The sequence below is a fragment of the Ischnura elegans genome, chromosome 4 (genome assembly GCF_921293095.1).
Source record: "Ischnura elegans chromosome 4, ioIscEleg1.1, whole genome shotgun sequence".
Taxonomy (NCBI): Eukaryota; Metazoa; Arthropoda; class Insecta; order Odonata; family Coenagrionidae; genus Ischnura; species Ischnura elegans.
Window position 1 is genome coordinate 114,712,291 of NC_060249.1, and position 27,377 is coordinate 114,739,667.

Here is a 27,377-nt window from a genome sequence, read left to right on the forward strand (position 1 = left end):
TTTTGCAGTCTGCCCTCCGCTGAACCTCAGAAATGTTAGTGGCCCTCTGAGGTCCTGAGGATCCAACCAATTTCAATTCAAAACAATTTTTACAAGATCATGAAGGATATGCCTTTCGTTCATCCTGGCTACCAGTCTTTACGAGAAGAAAAAGAAACTTTGCCCCACTCCTAACCTTCGACCCGTCTACACTTTGACCCCCTTGATCATATATGAAACATTGGCAAACAACTGAGAACTTGGCTCAGGTGCCCCACGGACGTAGCTGTGCATGCAGTCGTTGCATCACACGCAAAAATCCTGTTCGGCACTTGCTGAGCTAGCAATTAAACTGCTGCATCATCCATACTCACCTCCAGAGTGTGATAAACCTGTGAAAAGGTCCATGCTCTGGCCACCTGAATCGTTGGACCAAATATAGTGTATGAATGGTTGGCCAAACGCAAGGTGAGGCTTTTGTACTCCCAACATTAAAATACTCACACTTGAGTTTCTCCCTTCGAATCACAGAATTTTCACAGGCATTTTTAGAGCTCAAGTTCCCAGCTGTGTAGCCGTCTACTGAGTTTCTTTTTGCGGTTATATCATGGCATAGTATTGAAGGTAACCTGTCAACAGGTCCCTTGCCAGTGCCTCCCACTAAAATTTTGAGTGCCTCAGAGAAAAGAGCTGATAGAGGTTCTACAAGTGATACGAATGGCCCCCTACCCTGCATGTGTGATGTTCCTAAGCAAATGACTTGGCTCAGATTGAGCTTGGCCTTCTCATATTAAAAATTAACCTTTGGGTGTAGATGCTGAATAAGAATGAATTAATGAAAGTTGACTCATTTTTAATGTAAAATAACTTGGTGTGCCAGAAAAAAAATTTTCTGCCTTCATCACAGATGATAAATTCCTGCCTGAGAGAGAAAATCGTAATCACAATCACTTTAAAATTGCAGTCATGTTCTTTTGAGTACACCTGCGTCACAGTTTAAAAATATGTATCAACCACAAGATCAACAAAAATGTGTCCCTTATGGTTCGGGGGAAAAAGGAATTCACACATCTATCTGTTCGGCAAAATATCTCTCTTAATTTTTTGCTTCTGTTGGACCCGGAAATATGGTGGGGCTCCAATATTGTGTTCTCCTTGTCGCTCTTAAAGATATCCATTCTCAATCGTTCGAGCAATCTGAGCCTAGTGCGCAGCCTCCGAGTCTCTAACGTCTCCCTGCCTAATTCGCTTAACATCTGGGTAACGCTGTCTGTATGCCAGTAGCAGTTATTGACGAACCGCACAGCCTTCCTTTGTGTTTTATTCAGTTCACAGATTAAGTCTTTCTGCACCGGATCCCATGTGCTCACTGCATATTCAAGGTTCAGATGGACGAGTGCGTACTAGTTCCTTTCTTTTACTTTCTTATCCTAAAGATTTTTGATCAGCAGGAGTTCAAATCAGGTCAAATAGTCACACTAATGGAACAATGTTGTGTTGTAAGATAACTGAATAGCGTTTCTGTGGTCAGCAGGAGCTCTGAGTGCCCATAGTCCTTAGATGTCCCACATGTTAATTGGATCTTGTGGTCAAAGGCTTCAAGAGTAGACATCCAGAATTTGTAGTGCTGATGTGTTTCGAGGAAGAACGTTGGCCACCTCAACAGAAGATGAGTTGCAGCCATTTAAGGTGATTTAGGAGGTTTGGAAAAGTCAAAACTGGAGGAAATGTACTGTTAGACTATCTAATCAAAATATATAGTTGTCCAAAGGAAAACCAAAAGTTGATTAAAGCCAATGGTATATTCTGCGGGGCCAAAACTGTTGACAGGTGAAGTTTTCATGAGGTTATGATGGTTCAATGGAAGAGTACATATTCGGGAGAAAGGGGGGGATGCAACAGGGAGGTTCAGGGGGGGTTATGCCCCGCCATGCAAATGATTGTTGGGGGCTCACTCACTCAGTGGTTCAACCCGTTTAGATAGGTGAGGGTAGAGCTCACCCCAGCCTTAGCCACAAGAGGGAGAATTTCATAGATTCGGGGACGGAGGGGGCCATTCCCTCTCCCTGGGCTGCCTCACACTTCAAGGATTTCATGTAGGAGTGTCCAAAGGTTTCACCAGGGATTTGAACCCAGAACCCTCCGATCACCAGCCTAACGTACACAATAAAAAGTTATGGTACTTATTCACACAATTTATTTAAGACGACAGGTTTTGTCGCAGAGGCAACATCTTCAGGTACAGAAATCGTTATTTTTATAGTTATTTTGTTGTTTATTCGTTGCTATTATGCATTGGTAGGGGAGGGTTGCGATGGGGTTGGAGCGGTACTCAACTTCAGGGGAATTTCCAAGAGGAGGAGCGATTTTGTTCCGGAAATTCTCCACCTTGAGGAAAAGGGAAGAAGGATGGACTGCTTGGAGGAGTTGGAGATTAGTAAACACATCAGGAATGGTATTTTAGCAAATGAAAATATTTTTGTCAACTATTCCCCCTCTTGGAAATTCCCCTGAAGCTGAGTAACGCTCCAACCCCATCGCAACCCTCCCCTACTAAAGCGCAATAGCAATGAATAAACAACAAAATAACTATAAAAATAACGATTTCTGTACCTGAAGATGTCGCCTCTGCGACGAAACTGGTCGTCTTAAATAAATTGTGTGAATAAGTACAATAACTTTTTATTGTGTACAATGGATATTCACAAAGTTAAGCATGAAACACTCGAGTTTACCAGCCTAACGCTCTACCCACTACGCTACCACACTGCCCTAGCTAGTCCCTCCATAATCACACGTTGTAGCTCACTTTTTAATGGACACTGACCAACTTTAATAATGATTTCTATCTTCTTCTCTAGCAACTCCTCTCTGATCAGCACATGGAACTCCCCCCCCCCCCTTTTCACTTCTATAGAACTTGCAGACTCTCTTCCACTCCCACCCACTCTGCTTGGCTAGCTTGTACAGAGTTTTCAAGCAGTTTTTCCCTTCCCCCCACGATTCGGGGAGTTGTTGCATCCCTGAAGGGGATACACTCAATACAATGTATCCGAGTATTTCTGCTTGGTGCTATTTTAAATATATTAATGAACCCTACAAAAGTTAGTCTTTTATTCTTAAAAAGTAAAACCTGAAGATATGGGGTACATTTTTTATTTTCTCAATTTAAAAGGTAAGTACACATCAATGCAGAAAGAAGACAATGGGCATCTAAGCAACTCAGGGGCGGATCCAGGATTTTTTTCTGGGAGGGGCACAAGCAAGGCCGTATCCAGGATTTTGTTCTGGGTGGGGCACAAGGATACCTCGTAATACAAAACGAACGCAATGATAATGGGACCGTATTAGAAATCTTGCATATTTTTGAGGGTCTGGGGGGGGCACGTGCCCCCGTGCCCCCCCCCCTGGATCCGCCTATGAAGCAACTTAAAATCAGCTAGTCGGTAAGTGAATCACGTTGACATGAGAGGAATGCAAACATATTTCACCCTTCACAAACACATTAAAGAGTAGTTACTTCATTGATTTTCTGCTGTGCAAATAGCATCAAATTTAACCTTCAGCTTTACATTAAATGCCAATAAATACGCGTAACATAACTTTTTGCTTAATAATTTTTTTCCGAAATTAACACCAATATACTGAATTTTGAAATGAGAGGATCAAAGACCGCTGTAATTAATCCATGCAGCAGTGGCAATATTACCATCTACGATAATACCTCCTATTATATCATACTCAGAGCCGGCTTCGATGATGCCGTCTTAAGAGCTTATTTGGGATACAAGGGACAGAAATCGCTGAGATTTGAGGCTTGTATCTCCACAGCGAGAAGAACGTGGAGAGAAACGTGTAACGAGGTATCCCTTCAAGTTGACCCACTTGACTTCAGCTATTGTTGTTGGCGTGCGACTATTCACCCTACTCCACTATGCTGTGTTCACCAATGGCTAGCGCGGTACCCAGCAGAGGGAGGAAGAGCGTGAGGGGTGCAATAAGAGAAGCCAGCCGTTAAAGTCGACAGTCAAGAAGCCCGAAAGCTGCAGAATGCGAGGAAAAGCGTAAACAAAGTCTAATGACACCATTTACAAAAATACCTCCTGACATATAACATACGACACTAATAGTCGGCTTCGAAAATGTCCATTTTAGAGAAAAATCTGTAAGATTGAGGCTTTTATCTCCACGGCGAGAATAACATATAGGGAGGTATCCCTATAAGTCGCCCAACTTGACTTGAGATGTTGCTGTTGGTGGACTACTCATCCTCCTTCACAATGCTCTGTTTGCTATTGTAATGCGTGGTGCTCAGTGAAAAGAGAATTAGGAGGGGGTGCATTACGACGAGCCAGCCGTTCAGGGGAGGAAGGATAAGCCAGCTGTTTAAGTCGACAGTCAACAAGCCCGAAAGCTGCAGCCGAAGGCGAGGAAAAACGTAAACAAAGTCTAATGATACCATTTACGAAAATACCTCCTGACATAACATACGACACTAATAGCCGGCTTCGAAAATGCCTCTAGCGATTGCGCAGCAATGGATTTCGACGAATATATAAACAAAGAAGAAGATTTTTGAGGCAAGCAATACTATTAATCTACGTAAAGTGAGAGTAATTTCGTATGTACTTTGGGCGAGTTCACGTTTTATCAATAGAATGTTAAGGTTATTTGATTAGGCTAAACAGCGCTGGGATGTTTCCCCGAAAAGGAATTTGCTCTAAGCTAGGCATGGGTGTATTAAATGTATTACTTTTTTGCCTAAGCAGATATAATACTGGCCATATTCAGTTCATCAAGACCTCATTACCTCGCGGCCTGCCATGAAACAATTTGACTCTCAATTCACTTCTTTAATGCATTCAAGATCCAAAATTTCGGACTCTCAAGCTATGTACGTTTGGTTTTCGAGCTTCCACGATCATTTTCTTGGTTTTTATTTCTGTGTGTATAATTTTAAAGGTATATTTTCCCAATGTTCCGTATTCATTTTCTGGGGTAAAATATAGTAATTTCAGAGTATTTGGTGTCACATAGAATAATAGGGTAGTTTCCTTCATCAAAGAAAACGAAAGACATTGATTGCGATTCGTTACCCAACATTAGTGTATTCATAATATAAAATTTATTTGGTTTTAGAAATACTGGTTAAGACTAATGGCAAGGGTCAATTTTATCCTCATTTGAAAAAGGCCAGATTGGCGCCCATGCGATGCCACTCCACGTGACGTCACAGGGACCTAGTTTCTACACGAGTAGATAGGAGTTTTACATCGTCTGAGATTACCAATACATGCATGAGACACAGAGCTCAGGGAAACATCTCTTAATAATCACCTATTATAACTGGCTAAGGTCGGAAAATTTCCTTCGTTTGGTAGGGTAATAATAATCCTTATTTAAGCCAAGCGCTACCAGCTAACAGGGTACTCGGCTACCTGCCAGCTTCCTGCGTCGTATCAGCGCTCAAAGCCTCGCCCCAAGGTCACTTCACTTGCGGCAGCGGGAACCAGAACGACGTCACGCGGAGATTTCCCATCATTCCTACTTACCCGTCGCGTTTTCGCGCGCTTGAAAATTTTCACTTTTCATTTAATCGCGAAAAATAGATATCGTCATTTAAAAATCTAAAAGCGTGAAATACGTACTCCAGGAGTAATAATCTTTCGATTTAGGCTATAAAAAAATAATAGGAAACCACCCTATTGGTTCCTTTCACCCCATCTAATGGTGGTCAGGGGAACGTATGTGCTCGAAGCATTTCCGCCTCTGCACCAGCTGGTTTACAATTGGCTGCCGTCGCAATATCAAAGAAGTTTGTGGATGATCAATAGAGAATGGCTAACGGTTTATCCATATTTTACGATTTCACTTTACAGTCGACATTGTGATGTTTAATTCCGGATTCATTATTAGATACTGATGACTATCTTGTAAAAATATAAATGACTACGCCTTTACTTATTAACTCCTGCTTACTCGTATCTTGAGTCTTTAAACATATTATGCAGAATTTGAACACGGTTCTCGTGTGCTTTCGCCATTATTGCCGAGAAACCTCGAACGCCTATAGTACAGCAACGCAAAAGTCGCGGGTGTATTGTGGGTCACACGCATGCAAGGAACTGCGAAAGTTATTATCTCGTATTTAACAGCAGTGAAGCGCTATGACATTTATATACATTTTATGCTCCAGCCGGAAGCCAATATGAAATAAAAATCTTATCTAATGAGCTAGGAGGTTTCATCCACAAACCTAGCTGACTTAAATATCGATTCCCTCACATTCACTCCTACATCTAACAGTGCCCGAGCCTCCATCAGCAGTCACTAGATTCATTTCAAACATCTTGGCGACTGTGAGGCAGGACCAAGCTTTTTGGAAGATGAGGGTGGAGGGTACGTATATTCCCGAAAACCAACCAAAATTCGATAGGCGGAGCCACAGCCTGCAGGAAATTTAGTCGCTTTGAGACCCTTGTGGTTTATGCTTGGTGATTAAGTTAGCTAGTTGTGTTGCCAAACGTCCGTTGCTTTCATTCGCTTGTTGCGCCAAGGTAATTGCTCTCCAAAGGCCGTGGCGTAGCGAAGGGGGTGTGGACCCCCACTGAAATATTTTAACACAATTACTTTGCTTTATGAAAGAAAAAAAAATATTGAATTATCATGAATTAAAAGATTTCTTAGTAAAATGAAGTTTTTTCGATTACGAAAAGAGTTACAGTCAGTTTAAAACCCTCAACTTAGTACCGTTTTTTTTTTAATTCCCACCCCTGATTTTGGACTACCCCCCCCCCCCCAAAAAGAAATTTCTGGCTACGCCATTGTTCAATGGCCCTTGAAAATGGTCAAAATAAGAAATCGGAGCAGGAGGTGAAAGACATCGAAAGGGGTTAATCCATTCGACATGGGAGCTAGCTGGCCTTCCAACCCTTCCTAATGATTCATGTTGTGGTTGTTGGAAAAAGGGTTTTGAGACAGAGTATGAGACCCCAGGGTGGGTCCTTACAAGGTTAAAACCTGTTAAAGGCTGTGACTAAGTACCTTAACTGATTCCCCTGGTCATCCGGGGAGGGGGGGGGTTTGAGGGGAAGGAAAAAAAGAAGTGCCATCGAGAAAGGAAGCCTGCTGACGCCTCCAGGGTGAGGATAGGGTTGGGAGGGGATAGGGAAATCCCAACAACGTCATTAGGGTAGCGTGGGCCACTACTAGCGAAATCATAATTTGATGTTTCTACTGAAAGGAAAGATTTTCCTATGGAGAAGACAAACCACACGATTTTCCGTACATTAACACATTGCATACAGGGGTATTTAAATTCCTAGGAACGCTGATTCTGGGAAATATGTGCCTATTAGGGCGTAATGCCTTTGGTTTAAACATGGTTAAAAAACTAATGTTCAGAATTAGGGATGGGTCGAATAGTAGATTTCTCGAATTCGAATATCGAATTCGAATATTAAATCATTGCTCGAATATTCGAATACCTCGAATTTCGAATACCTCGAATACTAAACGATGAATGTGAAAATGTTTGACTAGGTCGCCTATGCAGCAGGAAACCCAAGATTTTGGCGAGTAATTGTGATTGCCTTTAAAGGATTCAAACAGGAATTTAGCTGATTAATGGAATATTTTAATTTTATGTAAACAATAGGGTAGTTTCCTTCATTAAAGAAAACGAAAGGTATTGATTGTGATTCGTTACCCACCATTAGTGTATTCATAATATACAAATTATTTCGTTCTAGAAATACCGGTTTAGACTAATGGCAATGTTCAATTTTACCTCATTAGAAAAAGGCCAGATTGGCGCCTATGCGATGCCACTCCACGTGACATCACAGGGACCTAGTTTCTACACGAGAGGATCGGAGTTTTACATCGTCTGAGGTTACCAATGCATGCATGAGGCACAGAGCTCAGGGAAACATGTCTTAATAACCACACAGTCTGTTTGATAAGGTATTAATAATCCTTATTTAAGCCAAGCGCTACCAGCTAGCATGGTACTCGGCTACCTGCTAGCATCCTGCGTCGTAATAGCGCTCAGAGCCTCGCCCCAAGGTCACCTCACTTGCGGCAGCGGGAACCAGAACGACGTCACGCGGAGTTTTTCCCGGCATTCATACTTACCCGTCGCGTATTCGCGCGCTTGAAATTTTTCACTTTTAATTTAATCGCGAAAAATAGATATCGTCTTATGAAACTCTAAAAGCGTTAAATACGTACTTCAGGAGTATTAATATTTCGATTTAGGCAATAAAAAATAATAGGAAACCACCCTATTTGAGCATTACGCCTCCGTCGTATTTCTTCTTCTTCCCGGTATTTATTTTCTTGCGCAAAATGCTTAAATAAAGTCAGAAATATGTCGTGTTTGGTCTTATTCTTTTTTAAATTACGCGCACATTACTAATATTTCAATCCAATAAAGGTGTAATAACAATTGCCGAAAGTCATTGTTAGACACCTTTCGGGCTAGTAGATGACTCATGCAGCAGTTGACCTCGAGAAAGGGGGAAATTCGAAGCAGGTAGGTAGAAAAAGGTCAGTGGGTGAGAAAAGGGGGTGGGTGCGAGACACGTTTTTATTTTTCTCGCGTAACTTGATATTTTTTGAAGCTAAGGTTTTTGTAATACAATCCCTGCGCGAGCTGGGATCTTTTGTTTGATTTCGGAGAAGAGGAAATCGTCAAGAGTGGGTGAGGCGAATGCTGAATGGAGGGGGATAGCAGATCGTGGGAAATGCGCCAATGTCACTATCCCACGGCACTGAGTTCCTCCCTATGGTAGTTTCATCTCCTGGGGAAGATCAAAATAAGTGCCTGTCATTATTAGCCACAAAGGACACACGGCAAACACCTCCTCTCATTTTATCATAAGATGGATGCGGGAAAATGGTCAGTGGGAGGAAAGAGGGAAGGGTGAAACACGATTCTATTATTTTCCGGTAACTTGATATTTTTTTCAAAGCTGAGGTCTTCGTAATACGATCCCTGCACGAGCAGGGACCTTTTTTTTGTTTTCGGGGAAGAGGAAATCGTCTGAGAGGGGGGGGGGGGGCGAACGCTGAATGGATGGGGATAGCGGATCGTGGGAAATGCGCCAATGTTGCTATCCCACGGAACTGAGGTTCTCCTGATAGGGGACACCTGGGATTTTCGGATTTTTTTCATCCCATCAATTTCGGTTCCCCACGTCGAACTCTTTTCACCGCTCGAACCCGTGAATTTGATGTATTTCGTCAGCTTGCCTAAAACGGCGCTGCATGCACTAGACGAGTTCTCATTTTTCCGAGTCAACTACCAACGACGTGCGAGCAACAGTGTATGACGCGAAATTCAAAGTATTCGAGGTATTCGAGACGGTACCTTTGGCATAACTATTCGAGATCTCGAATATCGAATACTTTCTATTATTCGAGGTATTCGAGTATTCGCGGATACTATTCGCACATCTCTATTCAGAATATAACTTTACCCAATCAAACGTTATGATGCATCAATTCATTATGAATAACGAACAACAACTGAAAACGTATTAACAAATACGTATTGTACGCTTTAAAATTGTTTAGGTTGACGTGCCTATATGACGAGAATCTTCGTCATCCGTCCGGAACATTCGGGAAAAAAAATGATGAGAATTCTTGCCATCCGTACGCAACGTGTCAAGATCAGTTTTCCGCCCACTTCTCTGTCCACATACCTAATCTCTAGTGTCACAGGACATATGCTCAGCAGTCCATAACACCTTGTCCGGTTGTGTCCACAAATATCCACACAAGGAGGAATGATGCCTTGGTAGCTTAACTGGCTAAAGCAATCGACCAGAAATCGGGGGATCCTGGTTTGAATCTCAATCAGGGCGAATGATTTTTTCTCTTTGGATTTTTTGCACAATTGCTCATTGTGGGTGACTCCCATGAAAGTTATTACCGTGGCTTGTCCCGGTATACTTAAAACTGCTAACATCATGTATTTACAGTGAACAATACAATATGGAAGGTATCTAATATACAAAGAGAGCAAAAGTGGCCCTAGCAACCTTGTGGTACACCTCAAGATGATGTTACCAGTTTGGTGAACTGTTGGTCTTCTGAGCAGGATTATTTTAGAGCATGACGATCAAGGCAAGTAAGAAATATTAAGTTGAAATGTTCCAATTTCAAGTCAACATTGGAGGAGTCAAGCACTGTTTCCCTATTTGTTTCAAGCAATTCACTCTGAAAACTATCAGTATTAAAATTTTTATACGTCAAAAGACAGATGGAAGTGGGTGAAATCATTTTAAGTGCAGTAAATTTGTATACTAAGGTGATCTTGTCATGGGTCGAGAGAAAAGGAACAGGAGAGACCGAAGGAGGACACATTTTCTTGCAAATCAATAATTACTATGTTAAAGGCTCTGACGAATACTATGTTTTTAAATGCTGAACTAACTTTAAGAAACACATTTTCAATATCAGAGAAATTACTAACTTTTGGAGGTTGATATACAACTGACAATAAGAGCTTTGAAAGACAAACCCCCATTATTTCCATTACAATAAATTCAGGCCTTGACTCGCACGTTGGCACCATGTTGTGAGGACTGATGAGTTGAGGTGATTGAGGACAGGTGTTTTCTTAAGTCAGTAAGTTGAGATTCAATTGAACACACTTTTGATTCATTTAACATACAAAAGAATTTGAACAGTATCAATGATGGTACAGCTGCCTGCCTTAACCTTCGAAAGAAGTTATTTAAGATGTTCAAACATTCCTTAATGTTTTCTTCTTCTGAAAATCTATCCATATTATGCATTTTTATTTCCACTAAATATCATGTTTGCTAGATCAACACGCGTGAAAGCTTTTTCCTTGTGCGTAAACATATTTTTTACTTGTTTACAAAATAAAATTAATCATAAGTAATATCTTGAATCATTTTAATATTTATGCTACAATGTATGTAATATAACAACTTCCTTTGCATAGGACTCAGTGAAAATTTGTCTAAAGAAATCCAAAAAACATGATAAAACACCAAAACTTGGTTTTCAAAGGGAATTCAAAAAGAAACCTCAGAATTGCTGAAAAAACAAAGAAGCACAGAGGAAAATTAAAAGTTACTAAAAAAGTTATTTGCGTATCAACGGTACAATTCTCTTCTATTTTTCAACATGGTATCCCTCATTACCCAAGCACTTACCAATTCCTACCAAAATCAGTGTGTCACAGAATTTTTAAGTTCCTCATCGTCATCGAAATGCTGTTCCCCTAGACACTTCTTTACGGCAGGAGCAGATGATAATCAGGGGGAGCCAAGTTCTGGCTGTAGGGATAATGTTGAAACACATCCCATCTCAATTTGCGTTAAACCTCTCCTGTTCTTACAATAGTGACCACAGACTTAGCTCCTGATTATCTGGTAAAACTGTACACCAAGTGACTGAATTATGGGAGATATGTACTTATTAAAAAATGTAGGTGAGTTGTACTTTTGATATGCAAAACAACTTTTTTCCTTCCGAGTTTGTTTTTCTATAGCGATATGTAAGTTACTTTCCAAATTGTATGTAAAATTTTTACTCATAAAATTCCTATAATAAAAATATTTTCTCATAAAAATAATACAAAAAATATTTTGTTTATAAAATTAAGTTTGTTTTTTTACAGCGATTCAGAGTTAACTATCCAAATTACATATATGTAAAATTTTTCCTATCATTATTCCTATAGTAAAAATATTTCCTCATAAAATGAATCCATAAAAAAAAATATTTTTGACCAATAAGCAAGAATAGGGTAGTTTCCTTCATCAAAGAAAACGAAAGGCATTGATTGCGATTCGTTACCCACCATTAGTGTATTCATCATATACAAATTATTTGGTTTTAGATATCCCAGTTTAGACGAATTTTATGGTCAATTTTAACCGCATTTGTTAAAGGCCAGATTGGAGCCCATGCAATGCCACTGCACGTGACGTCACAGGGACCTAGTTTCAATACGAGTAGACAGGAGTTTTACTTCGTCTGAGATTACCATTGCATGCATGAGGCACAGAGCTCAGGGAAACTACTCTTAATAATCACCAATTAAAACTGCCAATGGTCGGAAAGTTTCCTTCGTTTGGTAAGATATGAATTAAATTAAGGTATTAAAAATCCTTATTTAAGCCAAGCGCTACCTGCTAGCAGCCTGCATCGCAGCGGTGCACATATCCTTGTCCCAAGATCACCTCACACGGCAGGAGCGGGAGCCAGAATGACATCACACTGGCTTTTCCCAGCATTAATACTAAGCTGTTGCGTTTTCGTGCACTTGAAAATTTTCACTTGTCATTTAATCACGAAAAATAGATATTGTCATTTAAAAATCTAAAAGCGTGAAATGTGTACTCCAGGAGTAATAATCTTTCAATTTAGGCTATAATAAAATATAAGGAAACCACCCTATTGCTTGCAAGCAGGGAATTGAGAGAGAGGGGAAAGAAATTTAACATTCAGCAATTTCAAGCAGTCAGGAAAACAAACTCTTAAAAAATGCATTTATTATAACATCAACAGGATATAATATAGCTAAATAATGTTTACATGACATAGTAATAGCATCTTCAGGTAGTACAAATAATGGAATGGTTACATAAGTATGAACCAAGTAGAAAACAGTTTAATAATTCAATAGCTCCACTGAGCATAGAAAAAATACTTTCAGAATTGATAGAAAATAAAACCTTATTCAACTGAAATCTTGATTAGGCATCCAATTGCAATGTCATGTAACATTTTAATGACTTAAAAAGACTCAAACAACCATACTGGTTTTAATCAATATTTTTTGCAAGTTTTCATAAAATGACTGCAGATAAAACCATGAAACATATCACATCAAAGCTTCCTTAAATTGGTGCCAATGCTATTGTATGCTGATTACTCTACTGTGCAATGAACGAGCTTTGTTTAATTTTTAACAGAGTAAAGTCAAAAACAAAAATGATTCATACTAGAAATCTCATTAAATTCAGTGCTCCTATATTGTCACAGACAACCATGATACTGAAAAAAAAACATTACTACAAATATTCAGGAGAAGCAGTAAAACTTAAAGTCTGCAACTATCAAAGCATAAAGAAAAAAGTAACAAAATTTGAAGAAAAATAAAAGATTACTTCTCGAAGAGAAATCTAAGTTCATTAGAAATGCTAACCTATGTTGAGTACTACTGTTGTTAATGGGTTAAAACGTAATGCTTGCCTAGTGAATACTTGGTCAATGATAATCCTTCACACATATTATAAGTTATGATTTCAAAATGTCACATACACCCACAAATTGTTTAAGCAATAAATTTGAACTATATTTGATAATAATTTCGTTGTTATTTTAGCAAATACAGCTCTATGCGACCATTACAAAGAAAACTACCTGAAAATTTGCAGCATCATCAAACTAAAGCATTAATTACATGACACTATGCCAATAGATAACAGCTTCTACATCTAAAAAAATTAAAACTCTATATAGAATTGCATCCATAGAAGCTTTCGAATTCGAAATTACGTGAGAATAGTTGGAATTTCTTCTAACTTGTGTACACAGTATAAAAGGGCAAGGGCAAACTGATACTAGAGTAAATTTTCTTGGGCATTTAATGCATAAGAGAAAGGACATCAACATGAGAAATGTCATGTCACACACTTCACCATGGTTTAAAACCATAACCTCACATTCTTCAAAAATTTTCCTAGTAAAAAACACAAATAATTATCACTTCCTGATGGCATTGCATCCTTGAGACCCAGCGGAAAATTAATTGCTTCCTAAGTGTGTCATTGTTACATAGCTATGTCTTGAAGCACTGGCTACAACCCAGTCTTTTTCATACCTTACAACGAACCTGATGAAAAAGCTATCTTCAGCAGCACTGGCTACAGCCTAGTCACTTTATTACATTACCACAAACATGAAATGCAAAATTTTCACAGCTCAGATGCAACACTGGCCACATCCCAGTGATTTTGATATAACTTAATGTAAACCAATCAAAAACACACTGTGGCGATTGCTGCACCATTGTTACACAAACATTTCATCCAATAACAAGATAGTCAATTTACAAGTCCCAATTAAAAACAAACTTTGGCAAGCAATGATTCAGAAACATAACAAAAAAATGCATTTAATTCAAGGCAACATAGGCATGGCATTGAAAAGAAAAATTCTCAATTTCAAGCAAGGATATTCCTCCGTCAAAAATTCCTGAATTCGTAAAAAGTTGCTAATTTTCCACCAATTTACTGGTAATTCTCTAACAAGCTACGCAAATTTCTGTCTCTGCCCATCATCAATGACAAGAGACTTCAGAGTTACAAACAAATGAAAGCCTCATACCAAATGCTAGACTCTTCATAAATCCAATCTGTAACTTGTAGGTGACACCTTCACTATATGAATAATATGCATGTGTATATACAATTGTTAATACATCAGAGAAAGCACATTTCAATATTATAATAGGAAGTAATAAATATTCACCTACGAATGAGCTGGAAGCAATGATAATATCTGTGTCCTTATGTATAAATAGTAAATAATACCTTCGAATTGATCTATTTCATTAAATTTACACCTATTACACCTATAAATAATTTAAAGTCAATAATTTATTCCAAGTGTGATCGCTTCCAAGTCCAGAAGGTTGAAGAAAAGGTCTAGCAGTAATATTCTTAAAAAAAACTGAAGCCAAAATTTTAAGTTAGAATACAGAAAAATGAAATAGCATTTGATTCATCCACATCCTCAATCAATAACTAGTTCTCACAGTTAACAGCAAAGCTAAACAACAGTTATTCAAACAAAAATATAAAACAATCCAGCTAGCTAAGAGAGAAGCTGCCGTTGTTTTCTGGAGTACAAATAAAATTTCATTTAATGAGTAAATCACAGAATCATAAAAGGATTCACAGGAATTACATGACCTGCATCCAATATCATATGCAATGTTTTGCACATTACTAACCTTAAACACAACACCCATTTGCTCATGACCAAGCATGACATCTACACAGGACAAAATTGCTATTATTAGTGTTAATAGTTCGAAACATTTTCTCACATGAAAAGATATTACATTCCAACACATTATCTAGGGCATGTGGCACGTTCCAAACAAACATACCACGCACTCAAAGAGTACGAATAGCTCTTCACTCTGGCGGTTGCAGGCCCTGTTGGCTGCTCGACTCTCCAGAGGAGCCGGCCTCATCACCATTGTCAATACCTGTTGGACATAGAAAAGTACACATTTTAGGAAATACCATGGCTGAAAATCTCTATAAAGGTCGTGCAAGAGTGCCCACAAAATTCCACAGGGAAAATATCTTTTCAATTGACCAGGATTTGAACTAAGATCCCCTTGAATATGCACCAGTTGCTTTACCATAGAATGAGGAGAAGCATGTCGACATCTGACACTCGTATTAATCTCTTTAATGGCTAACCTCTTCTACCTGGAGTAGTACAGGGTGACCATTAAGTCTTGCCCTGTTTGTGAAAAAATATTGCATAATAAATTATATTACATACGAGGGGGGACCCAAAAATAACTGTACAATTATCGCTGTAAGCAGTGCTCTTATATTTTGGGCTTCTCTCACTAGATGGGTGTTATTTCATGATTTCTGAGTCAGCACACAAAACAGCGTGGATATAATTGATTGCAGCAAGCCCCTGTGACAGTTTACATTCAAAGAGATTTTTGACCTCTTCGATTTTTGAAATGGCTGATATTTGAAAACATTGTGCAGCATTGAGATTTAGCTCTCTGTTCAGTAAAATTGAGTGAGACACGATTATTATGTTGTCTACAACTTATAAAGAATACGCTTTAAAAACAACTCAAGTGCAAGAGTTGTATTCACAATTCAAATGTGGCAACATGTCGATTGAAGACATTCAATGTCTAGACCTCCAGGTCCAGAACTGATGAAAATGTGGAAAAAAAAAACTCTTACCCTTGTGTACGAGGATAAGAGGCGTATTACTGACGTACTCCCTGAACAATTTGGCCATTTGTGGAGTTCATTACAGTGAATTTTAGCTGAAGATTAGCAATTGAGACAAATCGTGGCAAAATCAGGGTTCCCACTCTAACTACATTATAAAATTCACGGTTTTTTTCCAGGTTTTCACCGTCTAAACGTCATCAAATTCACGGTTTGTAGATCAGGCATTGTAGATAGAAATATTGATCACGTAACAATCATCAGCCGGACATTAACTAAAAATGTAACAAATGCAAAAGATGCCTTGAATGCAAACGCAGCAATGAAAGTGCTAGTCATGACGTCACCTATTGTTAGCAAAATTCAGGTCCGGCTAAAGGGTGTGAGTGGGAAAATGGAGAGAGCAGGGTGGCAGGGAAGTGAAGAAGTGCCTGATTTATTGGCAGGGTTAATGTCTTCCAATCACAGGCTTAAGGTCAATGTACTGTCATGGCACACACGGACCAATTAATAATTGAGCTTCGAATACACGTGTGCAGATACATGCGTGGACAGTATCTGCACGTGACACGGCCTTGAAACATGATTGAAACATTGATTTTTCTTTTAATCTGTCTATCGTTGTTCTACAATCAAGTTTGAGAGATTTCTAAGGTTTTATGACGAAATTCACGGCTATTTGCAGGTTTTTTCACAGCAAACGAAATTCACGGCTTATTTACGGTTTTAAGGTTTTCACGGTTGAGTGGGAACCCTGAAAATCCATCCCACGCTCGTTGCCTCCGGATCAAAAGTGGCACATGTTGCTGATTGCCGCAACTTGAGTTTTTGGTAATAAAATTGCATGATAATGCTTCCTCACCCACCCTACTCACCACATCTCGCACCTTTTCAGTTCCTTTTGTTCAACCGGATGAAAATGGCGATAAAAGGGAAACGTTTTGGTCATATTTCGGAGGTGGAAAGAAAATCGAAGACATCACTGCAAGGCATCGGAAAAGATGAATACCAAAGGTGTTTCGCATAGAGGAAAAAATGAATTAACCAATATATCAGAGTAAATGGAGAGTACTTCGAAGGCGACTAATGTTTGTAAGACAAAAAATTAAATTTTGAATTTTGTTAAAATTGTGTCTGGTTATTTTTGGATCGCCACTCTTATTGCATTAAAAAAATCAAAATAAAAATTAAAAAAAATTATTACTGAATAGCTGTTTGACTGAATAATTTAAATTTAAATGGCTATATCAAGGACAGAGCCTTCATCACACCAGTTGCGGACGTCGACGAGCTGAAGGTTAGGATACAAGCTGCGGTGGGTACTGTGGCAGAACACATAATACGAGGAATGTTTTTAAAGTAAGTACCGTTTTGACATAAAAAAACAACAAGTAAATTTTTTTCAAAAATAATTCATTCACTTGAAAGGCCATACTTAACTCTACTTTTCTACATAATTTCCATTACTATTGAGGCATTTATCGTATCTTGGGACCAGCTTTTCTATGCCATCGTCAAAGAAGCTTGCCGCCTGATTAGACAACCACTGCTTCACGGTAGACTACAGTAGAATACAGTAGACTACCGATTATCCGGCTGGAGTTTATCCGTGCACGAGTTCACGTTCCTTTGAAGTTTTCAGCGATCGTAATAAAAAAATAAAATCGAACGCAAAAGCACCAAGATAATTGCATTTTTTAAATACAATGCTACAGCGCCTGCATAGATAATTTGTCTTAAGTCCTGCTTTCCTAAAACCGCTGCTGCATGATGGCGTAATTGTGTGCCCGTTGCCTTCACGGGAGTTCCATACTCCTCTTTTCCAAACATCTCGGAGTGGGATTGGGCACAGTGGTCGTGGATCCGCATCCCGCAGCAGTTGCATCCCAGGCAACTTGTACGAGACACGACTGCTCGGCATGGTGCCCGTCAGTGTAATTTCCAACGTCGCGCAGTGGTTTCAAAGCATTCGTGCAAACCACTTTTCTGAATCCGTGACCTCGCAGCCACCAGTGCATGGTTTTCGGAAACCAGGTATTACGTATAGCAGTAGGAATATTGAGTAGAATCACATTATCACCGCAAACTACATTGTGGTCGGGAAGAGAAAGCTCTTGACAATTCCGGAAAGTAATCTAAACTATAGACAATGCGCGTGAGTCATAGTAATTTTTTTTTACATAAATTATGAACATTACAAGACATTTAAGTGAAAGTTTGGATTACGCGTGTTTCCTGATTATTCGTGCTGCCTTTCCCCATCATTAGCCCAGATAATCGGGAGTATACTGTACTCTGTTGATATTCACCTTTGTGGTGGAAGCCTTTGATACCAATTCAACCCATTCTGAGCTTTTGGAAATAATTACCATTCATTTGCCTTCGCCTACTGCCAAGGCCGTAGCCAGAAAATATTTTCGGGGGGGGGGGGGGGAGAGGGGGGGGGGGGTTTATGGAATAGTAGGCAAACATAAAATTATTTTTATAAGATAAATAAAATAGCGTTTACGGTTAAATATACATATTTATTATAAACCCTTAAAGGAAAATATAAAAATATTATTATAAAACTGAATTTAGCCTTCTAGCTTTTTTTTCCAGCGACCAAATGAATTAACTCCTCAGTGTCAACGTCAATTCCGCGGTCCCTCAGGAGGCTCATAAGTCACTCACCTCTCTACTAAATCACAGCACTATTATTTCACACACTGCACTACAACTACACACACTGCACCTACAAATTCGCTTAGATAATTATTGACTTGAGACGCATTGGACTACTAGATGTCCCTGCGCCGCTATATAATATCGTCGTGTGAGCACCAAGCGAGCATGAAGTGTCTGTTTAATTTTTTTCATTTCGGGGAGGGATTAATCCCCCTTGATCCCTCCCCTGGCTACGGCCTTGCCTACTGCAGAGAGAAAATGGAATGGGAGTGATGGTTTCTGACAACACTGACTGTTAAAGATCATTATTTAGACAAGGTGACAACAAGACAGGCAATCACCTTGCACAGTGAAACTTCTGCAGATGTATCTAAATGAATGGAGCCAAGACATTACTTTGATTCATAGAAAACAAAGATGTTTTTGCATGATCAGTGAACTCCTAAACCTCCAGATCTAAGTAGCAATGAAGTGTTATGCTGCCTATTAATTCACTATTTTTCAATGTTAATATCATTATCATGGATGATTTCTTTTATTTTTAGCCAGAAAATTTTGATATAATGAATAATTTTTTGAACCAGCTCTTCTCAAACTAAATTTATGGAAGTAGTTAGAATGCAAGGTAGCTACAATTCAACGTTTTACATCTATTTTTTAGCTGCATAAATAACTAATAAAATCAAATTACTATAAAATATTAGCTGCATTGAAACAGACAAATAATTTGCATCTAATTATTCAATCACAACTACATAATTCATATTTTTTACTTGTAAATACTTCTTTATTTATTCCGTGCTGTTCTTTCTTTATTTTGGTTTATAAAGTTTATATTACATGGATGTCAATATTTCAAAGGCTTCAGAAACAATTCTCCCTGGTTTCCTCAAAAATAGCACGGAAAACTTATAATTTTAGCTTCATTCTTCCGTAGCTGCCTTTGGTTACAAATTATTAAGTCCATCTTGGGCTGCAATTAAAATCAGCTTTATTTTTATCAACAATATGACAAGAAATACCCATTAATAAAATTCTAAATGAAATGGACATAAAATCACTAGGAAAAAATTGAAAAGCTTATTTCCCTACAAATTGTCATTGGATAATGTTTTGCACAACCACAACATAAAAAATTAAAAAAAAAGCTAAATTACACATGAAGTACTTGACTATTGTATTGAACATGTAATTAATTACTCATTAAGACCATCCCAAGTTATCTATTGGTAAGAGCAAGTGAAAAAATACATAATCAGGAGTATCACTTCTATTAAACTCAAAGCAGCAGCTACAATGACGAACAAGTAATTTTAAATGTGGATTGATGCTTCTTATGTTATTTTAAATATAGTTAATTATTCCAGCAGTTCATAAAGGAATCTAATCTATCAGGAAGAGGTCTATAGAATGAACACGTCAACAGGGATATAAGTAATATCTTTGAATCTCAATGCAGCCTCTACATTGCATCTAAACTAATGAACAAATAGTTTTAAATGAGGAGCAAATAAAATAATTGCTATGAAGTGCCATGACAAAAAAATCGCCTCAAAGATGAAGTTAGAATAGGCTTCCTCCATGTTACATACTTGAATTGGTAAGATCATGAGGATATTACAATGTACACAGGCGTGGCATTTGGGGAGGGGTATCAAGTGGAGAATTTATTTTATTTTCATGGTCAATCATCTAACAGCCAATGCCTAACCTCTCTTTATCCTACCCTCCTCTTCCTCAACCCTCATTGCTTTCCTCTGCAAACAATGATAATAAAGAGTGATGGGCTCTTTCCACATATGCCAAGATTAAACAAGAATAGTATATGAATAACTCTATCAGTGAGACAGGGAAGATTACTGATTGCCTGATTCTGTCAATACCATTGTTAGACTCATAGATCTGAGTTCGTTCATTTCATTTGTTTCACAGAACACCTTCTTCTATTTAGTGAAGCCAAGATTTGGAAAGAAGGTTTTGATATGGGACATAAAATTCAAAAGAGCTTGCATGCCTTAATCTGATATCAAAATGAAGGTAACCTAACTTGACCACACCCTTGAGAAAAAAATTATGCAAAATTTGGATTCCCGAATATGTGCAGTATATTTCTTCAGATTTTATGTCGGAAAGCTTTGAAGATTGGCATGGTGCAAGTTATTTAAGGCAACTGGGCACCACCAAATACCATTTCTTGACAAACATGCTAAACTGAAAATAGTCCTTTTCATTTTGCTGCAAGTTATTGCAAATGCAACGCAAAATCAATGGAAAACCATTTACAAGAAAAAGAGTTTAAAGGTAAAATAGTACATTCGCTGTCATTGTTCCCACCACAAAGTTAAGCCCCCTGATCAGCTAATAGTTTTCTAACGTTTTAGTTTGGGAGCTGACTGCACCAGTGAAACTTTCTCTTCTACATAAAATAGGGGTGGACGGGTCAAAATTTTAAGGTTCGGGTCGGGTCGGGTATTTTTTTTGACCCTCGGGTCGGGTCGGGTCTCGGGTCGGGTCGTATCCAATAATTTGATCATAATTTTTTTCTTGAAGCAGAAATGTCAAAAATGATGTTTATAAAGGCCAATAAAAGGAAATAAAAATAAACAATCTATACCTAAATGGTAGATTAGTTAAAGTGTATTCACTCAAAACAGAAATGCAAATGCATATCTGAAACAGACTACTACAAAAATAACACAAATAAATACAATACTAAGTTGGATAATGAGGTCAAGGTAAAACAAACATCTTCCTGTATTTCCTGTAAATATATCCCAAAGTCAATTCTTCCAGTGCACTCAATTTCAGATAGGCTATTATTAAACTCAATGGCCCATATTACAAATGTTTAAAATCAATGACAAATATACACAAGAAATATTTTGTTTCCATAAATGTGTTACTCTTTAATTACAAAAGGTTAAAGAAACCAAAAACTCAGTCTAAAAAAAATAGAATGATAACTGATGAAAGCTAATAACAATTATCACTATCCATTAATATTTGCCTTATAATAATGACTTATGTCTAGTTATTTACTATTAATTACACAATCTATAAATTATTAGTTTTTTGCCAGAAGTGAAAAATATTAAACCTATTTTTTTTACACTAATAATACAAAGGATGAAAGTAACATGAACAAATGAAGTAGTCCTACGTGTAAATATAATCTGGAAATAAAAATTTGAGTTTTAACACTTCAAAAACAAAAGCATTCCTGTCTTCTAAAAGTTTATTATACATCTAAACTTTTTAAATTTTGGTGCAAGAACACTAATGTTTCTGCATTTTCTGGCAAAAGCCTGGTTCTTCTGTTGGTGATGACATTCCCTGCTGAAGAAAACACTCTTTCGGATGCAACTTCTGTGGCTGGGATGCCCAAGTATTTTTGAGCCAGTGGTGAAATAAGTTCATACTTGAACCTATTATCTTGCCACCACTGAAATGGGTCATCATTTATTGTTATTCGTGGCTCATTTGTGTAAGCCTCTAGCTGAAGTTTACCTGTAAAACACCATCCATGTATTTAGTCTATACATATTAATTTTTCTAGGGCAACTTTTAAGCTTTTGGAACATAAAATAGTGAAGTCAAATGGAATCTTAAAAATTACAGGTTCCTAAAAAATATTTAAATTTAATGTAAGGAAGCATGTATGCATACTTAAGAAAGTGTATTTAATCAGCATAAACATTTTGCTGTATTAAGCTATACCAAACACCCTGTAGGAGCCTTCTTAGGTTTTAAATGATGCTTTGGGTAGTATTTCACCATTTTATGCTCCAGTACTACTTACTTAGAACCTGATTACAATTCATTTAGACAGTGAACTTAATTTCAAAAAGGGGGGCATCCATAACTCATGTGAGGTGATGAAGAGGTTGGTGAAAAATCACAAAACCTTAATTTAACAAATACTGAATGACGGAAAAATATTTGTGCTCCCACCATTCCTTTTTCGAAAGTACAAGTGTTTTACTACACCCTGCATAGTAATTAGTAACCTGAAAAAATTTACAAAAGAATCCAGCCTGGAGGGTTGGGGGGGATGCTGGAAATTCAAGCATTAATCAATATCACAAGACTAGGGAGGGGTCACAAAGTGCCTTAAAATGCATCACATGATTTTTGGATTCCCTCAAATAAATAAATGCAAAATTATTTCCATTTACAAAGTTAATTTTGCCGTAGTAACATTATTTGACTTTAGTTCTTTTAATGAAGGGTTTGGTAGCTTACATTTTATTATAAAAATATATTGGTACCTACCTTGGAGCTCAAGCGTTCTTTTATTTGTTTGGATTCTTTGACATGATGAATTCTCAAAAATAGAGAACAGTTGTGATGTTGCGCTTGTAGTGATGTTTTTGATTGCACTTTCTTCCAACCTACCTACAGGCACTTCTTTTATGCTGGCAAATATTTCTGTTTCCAATTTTTGTAGAATGATTTTCTTCTGTGGCTCTTCTAAAATATGGAATTTAAATCGAGGATCTAAAAACATACAGATTAAATTTAGCTGGTCTTCCATGTACATCGGAAATCTACTCCTCAATGACTTCAACAAAGTCTTTGCCAATGTGGACCCCTGTTGCTTATTCTCGATGACTGTCTTGATCCTACTTTCTATGCCAAAAAGAATTGGAATGATCATGCTTCTTGTTGGCTTTTTGTCTGATGAAACCTGTAAAGTTGCCTCATATATTGGTTTTAAAACCTTGACATAGGAGTCAACTAAACCCCATTCCATGGAAGTCAGGTTGTCTATACGGCAACCAGGCTGACTCAGTTCTATCACAAGCGCATCTTTCAATTCACAGAGTCTTTCCATCATGAGGTACTCAGAGTTCCAACGGGTTTCTACATTTTGTACCAATTCCAATTCTCTCATCCCAAGCTGCTTCAACCGCTTATGCAAATTTGCTCTAGCAATTGCACTGTGGCGAAAATGCTCTACAATGCTCTTGCATTTGTGGCGCATTTTATCAAATCCGCTATACTCCTTCTTTGTATCCTTAATCATCAGATTAAGAGTGTGTGCAAAGCAAAAGAGCTGAGTGATATCTGGCATTAAAGTTACAGCTGAACGCATATTTGCAGCATTATCCGTAACACAGTAAAGTACTTTAGTGCCCAACAAACCCCATTCTGTCAATATATTCCGCAATTCCCGTCGGATTACTTCACCTGTATGGGACTCCATCACAGCTTTGCATCCCAAGCAATAAGACGTGAGTGCGAAATCTTTCGTTACATAATGCACAGTAACTGCCAGGTAGGATGTAGTATTGACCGATGTCCACATGTCAGTAGTGATTGATAGTGCCTGTAGTGTAGGTTTTTCACTTTCTAGTATGCATTTCATTTTAGCCACTGTCTTTTCGAATAGTTCCGGAACTAGTGTTCTTGAGAAGGTTTTTGCGGAAGGCAGACTGATTCTACTGTCAGCAATTTCTAAGACCTTTAATAACCCTGGCTCTTCTACCAAAGTAAATGGATGGAGACTCTCTACCATCCATTTAGTGACTGCATTTTTCATTGCCACTACTTTAGGGTGGTTTTTACCATATTTTTCTGTCATACTCACAAATTGAGAAATAGCCAATTGCTTGGAACTGCTGGTTCCAGCAATTTGTGTTGGCCTAGTTCTACTTTTTTCAGCTTGTTCCTCCTTGAAAGTTTCTTCCTCTTTAAGGAATTGTTTGAATTTAAAGCAATGCTTTCTCTCTAAATGGCGCCTTTAGCTAGTGGTGTTTCCATACTGCGATTTTATTGTTTGGAAACAAATATTGCACGTGCATGCCTCTTTAGAAGTTTTCTTATAATATTCCCATATCGGGTTTTCTTTACGTTTTTTAGGCCCTACTGCACCGCTTGTACTTGGGCCCATTGCATTACTTTCATTCATTGCAAACTGGAGGGGGTGCCCGTTGAATTTCAACTGGAGGAAAAAATATGAATTTATGCATAAGATTAAAAATAAATTAAGTGATAAATGTCATTATTTTTAAATTTAATGAATAAAGACCCTAAAATATCTTAATTAACACTAAGAGACTCCTGTCTGCTAAAGAACTGTGACTCTAAATATAATCCGTACAGTGGTAAGAGTTGTAATCTAATACCGTAATTGACAAATAGTTTGTCCAAGCTCCTGTGAGACCTGGCGGATTAACGTCCCTTCACACTCAGTTAACCACATACACTGCCACTAGGCTGCCTCCCAATACGCTTGCTCTGCGGTTCGCCAAAGTTGGTGAAAAATTGTTTTTATTATGTATTTCGAAAACTAATGATCCCACAGCCAAAAGCTGGACACTGTGCGATAAATACCCATTGCAAAATTTAAAAAACAAAAAAATTTTCGTTTTTTTATAGTTCCGAGATCAAAATTTTTGAATTTTGAAAATGGTTTTGGAAAGCTGAAATTTTGCTCTTTAATTGGCTCATTGAAAATTTTCGGCAATCTCCGTAAATTGTTGTCGAAAAAAAGTCGTGAAAAAATGGCTTATAAACTAATGCAAATAACTATCGAGTTTTAAAGGATATTAAAAAACTAAATGATAACAAATTCAGCTCTCTAACTCATTTAGGCACAAAGTTGACTTATTTTTTAAATCAGTACGACTTCGTTTATGAATGAGTTTATCTTAATGATTAATAAATATGTTAATATACTGCAAACACATTGTTCATTCATTAACATATTTATTATTATATATTTAAAATAAAATTCAATAAAAAATTGAAATCGGTTCATTACTCTTCGAGATTATAGGATCATCATTTTAAAAGCACTCGCTGTGCGCGTAGGATGCGGCGCGCCGCACCGAGCGGAGGGCTCTGGTGCCCCCACCACAGCTCTCGCACTCCGCTTCAGAGTGCGCACCTACGAGTTATACCTACAGTTTGCACCTTCACAGTGACTACAATAATGATCCAACCGATTTCAAACTTTTTGTGAATAAACGTAGACCTTTAGGAAAAAATGGCGCTGGTCCGGTTTCTTAATATTCATAAACAAAGTCGTACTGATAAAAAAAAAACGGTAACTTTGCTCCTACATGAGTTAGAGAGCTAAAATTTTTAAATACGCAGAAAAATTAAGCTATAATGTTATCGAATTAATTTTTAAATATCTTTTAAAACTTGATAGTAAATTACATTTGTTTATAAGCCATTTTTTCAACGACTTTTTTCAACAACAATTTACGGAGATTTCTGAAAATTTTCAATTAGCCAATTAAAGAGCAAAATTTCAGCCTTCCATCACCGTTTTCAAAATAAAAATAAAAATTATCTCGGAACCATAAAAAAACGAAAATTTTATTGTTTTTTTAAATTTTCAATGGGTATTTATCGCACAGTGTCCAGCTTTTGGCTGTGGGATCATTAGTTTTCGAAATACATAATAAAAACCATTTTTCACCAACTTTGGCGATTGTTTGAAAATATGTCCTTAAGATTTTCACCTAAAGTTGCTTATTTGATTCTATGTATTTTTGTCCTAATTATCGCGCAGAGCTTACTTTGTAAAACATTTTGGCAAAATATCAGCCGAATTTTGCTAATTCGCTTGGCTTAAAACTTTTTCTTTCCGCGACCCATTTTAGCCCATACGTTTTAGCCGCGATCCCCTAAAAATTAAGCCGTCCCAAGGGTAAGTACATAGTTCACTATTATTTGTATTCGTCCTGCGACCCCTTTCCAATCGGCCCGCGATCCCCCTGGGGGTCGCAACCCCCAGTTTGGGAACCGCTGCCCTAGCTAATTCCTATCGCTGTCCCCGGGCTACGAATCATAGTCACTGAAGTGCAATGGTAAACACTAAAGAAGGCGAATGATACGGTGAAAATTATGGAAAAAGTGACAGCCCTTGTAGACAAACAACTAATAACAGACTAAACTATTAGAATAAAAATACAAAGACAAAAACCTTATAAAATCGCAATTACGACGAAAGACTTTAGATAATGAAATGTCCAGTAGGAATTGGTAATATACATAAAATTATACATACCTGATTACGAAAGTGATGACAGCCGATGTAAAGTCACTCGCCGCGTCACGGAATTGTGGTGAATGTTGAGTTCAGCTGTAGCTCGAAGCGAAAATTTTACAATGGTCGCACAAATGCCACTAACCAAACAAGTCGTAAGCAGAGCGCTAAAGGACTAACGTAGGTACCTATGTTTCGCCGACCAAGTGTTTCACCCACCATTCCCCTCCCTTCCACCCTTTCCGCCCCTTCTCCCCCTTTCCTACCCTCCCCTACCGCAATTTTCGCTCGAGCTGGGCCATAGTCTATAAAAATTGCTACATTTTGCTTACACATGTGATTTTCTACAACTGGGAGTTCCATAGCCCATGACCCCATGACATTGTTGCATCAGGGGCGCAGGAATTGGACTGGGACTGTTGTCATCTGCCTTCGTATGAGGCCTGAAATTTAATAAGGTCATGGAGTATACATTACAATTGGAATAATGTAATGTATACTCCATGGAAATTCGTCTATAAGGTAATCGAAGGCCCACCGGATAGAGCGCAGACGGTATTTATCCCTCACTTATTATGTAAAGAGCGGCCAGACCGATTTCTATGAAACTGAAATCAAAGTACTTACTTACAGCATTTTCCGTCCACATTAGATAGTGAAGAGGAAAAAATGAAAGAAGATAAGAATACGTTCTTTGAGAGAAAAGGAAATCATGAGTTCTTTAATTTCACGCCAGA

At 38.0% G+C, this 27,377-nt stretch overlaps 2 protein-coding genes across 3 annotated transcripts in view; both read right to left on the bottom strand.

Annotated features, from left to right (window-relative positions):
• Nucleotides 1-12,498: 12,498 nt before the first annotated feature.
• Nucleotides 12,499-27,377, bottom strand: part of LOC124157916 (RING finger and CHY zinc finger domain-containing protein 1-like) — a 35,842-nt gene continuing 20,963 nt past the window's right edge. Inside the window, exon 7 of one of the 2 annotated variants that reach the window (XM_046532999.1) lies at nucleotides 12,499-15,247. In XM_046532999.1, coding sequence (XP_046388955.1) covers nucleotides 15,174-15,247 — 74 coding nt within the window. In that variant the 3' untranslated portion in view covers nucleotides 12,499-15,173. Of the gene's footprint in view, nucleotides 15,248-19,417; nucleotides 19,612-27,377 lie in introns of those variants that run through there. The other variant, XM_046533000.1, reaches the window with a different exon arrangement.
• LOC124157915 (E3 SUMO-protein ligase ZBED1-like) lies at nucleotides 21,279-24,696 on the bottom strand. Its single transcript, XM_046532998.1, has 2 exons — nucleotides 22,911-24,696; nucleotides 21,279-22,145 (listed from the first exon to the last, which is right to left on the bottom strand). The coding sequence occupies exons 1-2, from the start codon at nucleotides 24,220-24,222 to the stop codon at nucleotides 21,877-21,879; spliced, it is 1,581 nt and encodes a 526-aa protein (XP_046388954.1). The 5' UTR covers nucleotides 24,223-24,696; the 3' UTR covers nucleotides 21,279-21,876.

What these genes read in the sequence shown, in the direction of transcription:
- LOC124157915 (XM_046532998.1), bottom strand. Translation starts at nt 24,222, where the DNA reads ATGACAGAAAAATATGGTAAAAACCACCCTAAAGTAGTGGCAATGAAA. An exon ending in AAGAACGCTTGAGCTCCAAG is followed by an intron (nt 22,146 to 22,910) that starts GTAGGTACCAAT and finishes GGTGTTTTACAG; the next exon opens with GTAAACTTCAGCTAGAGGCT.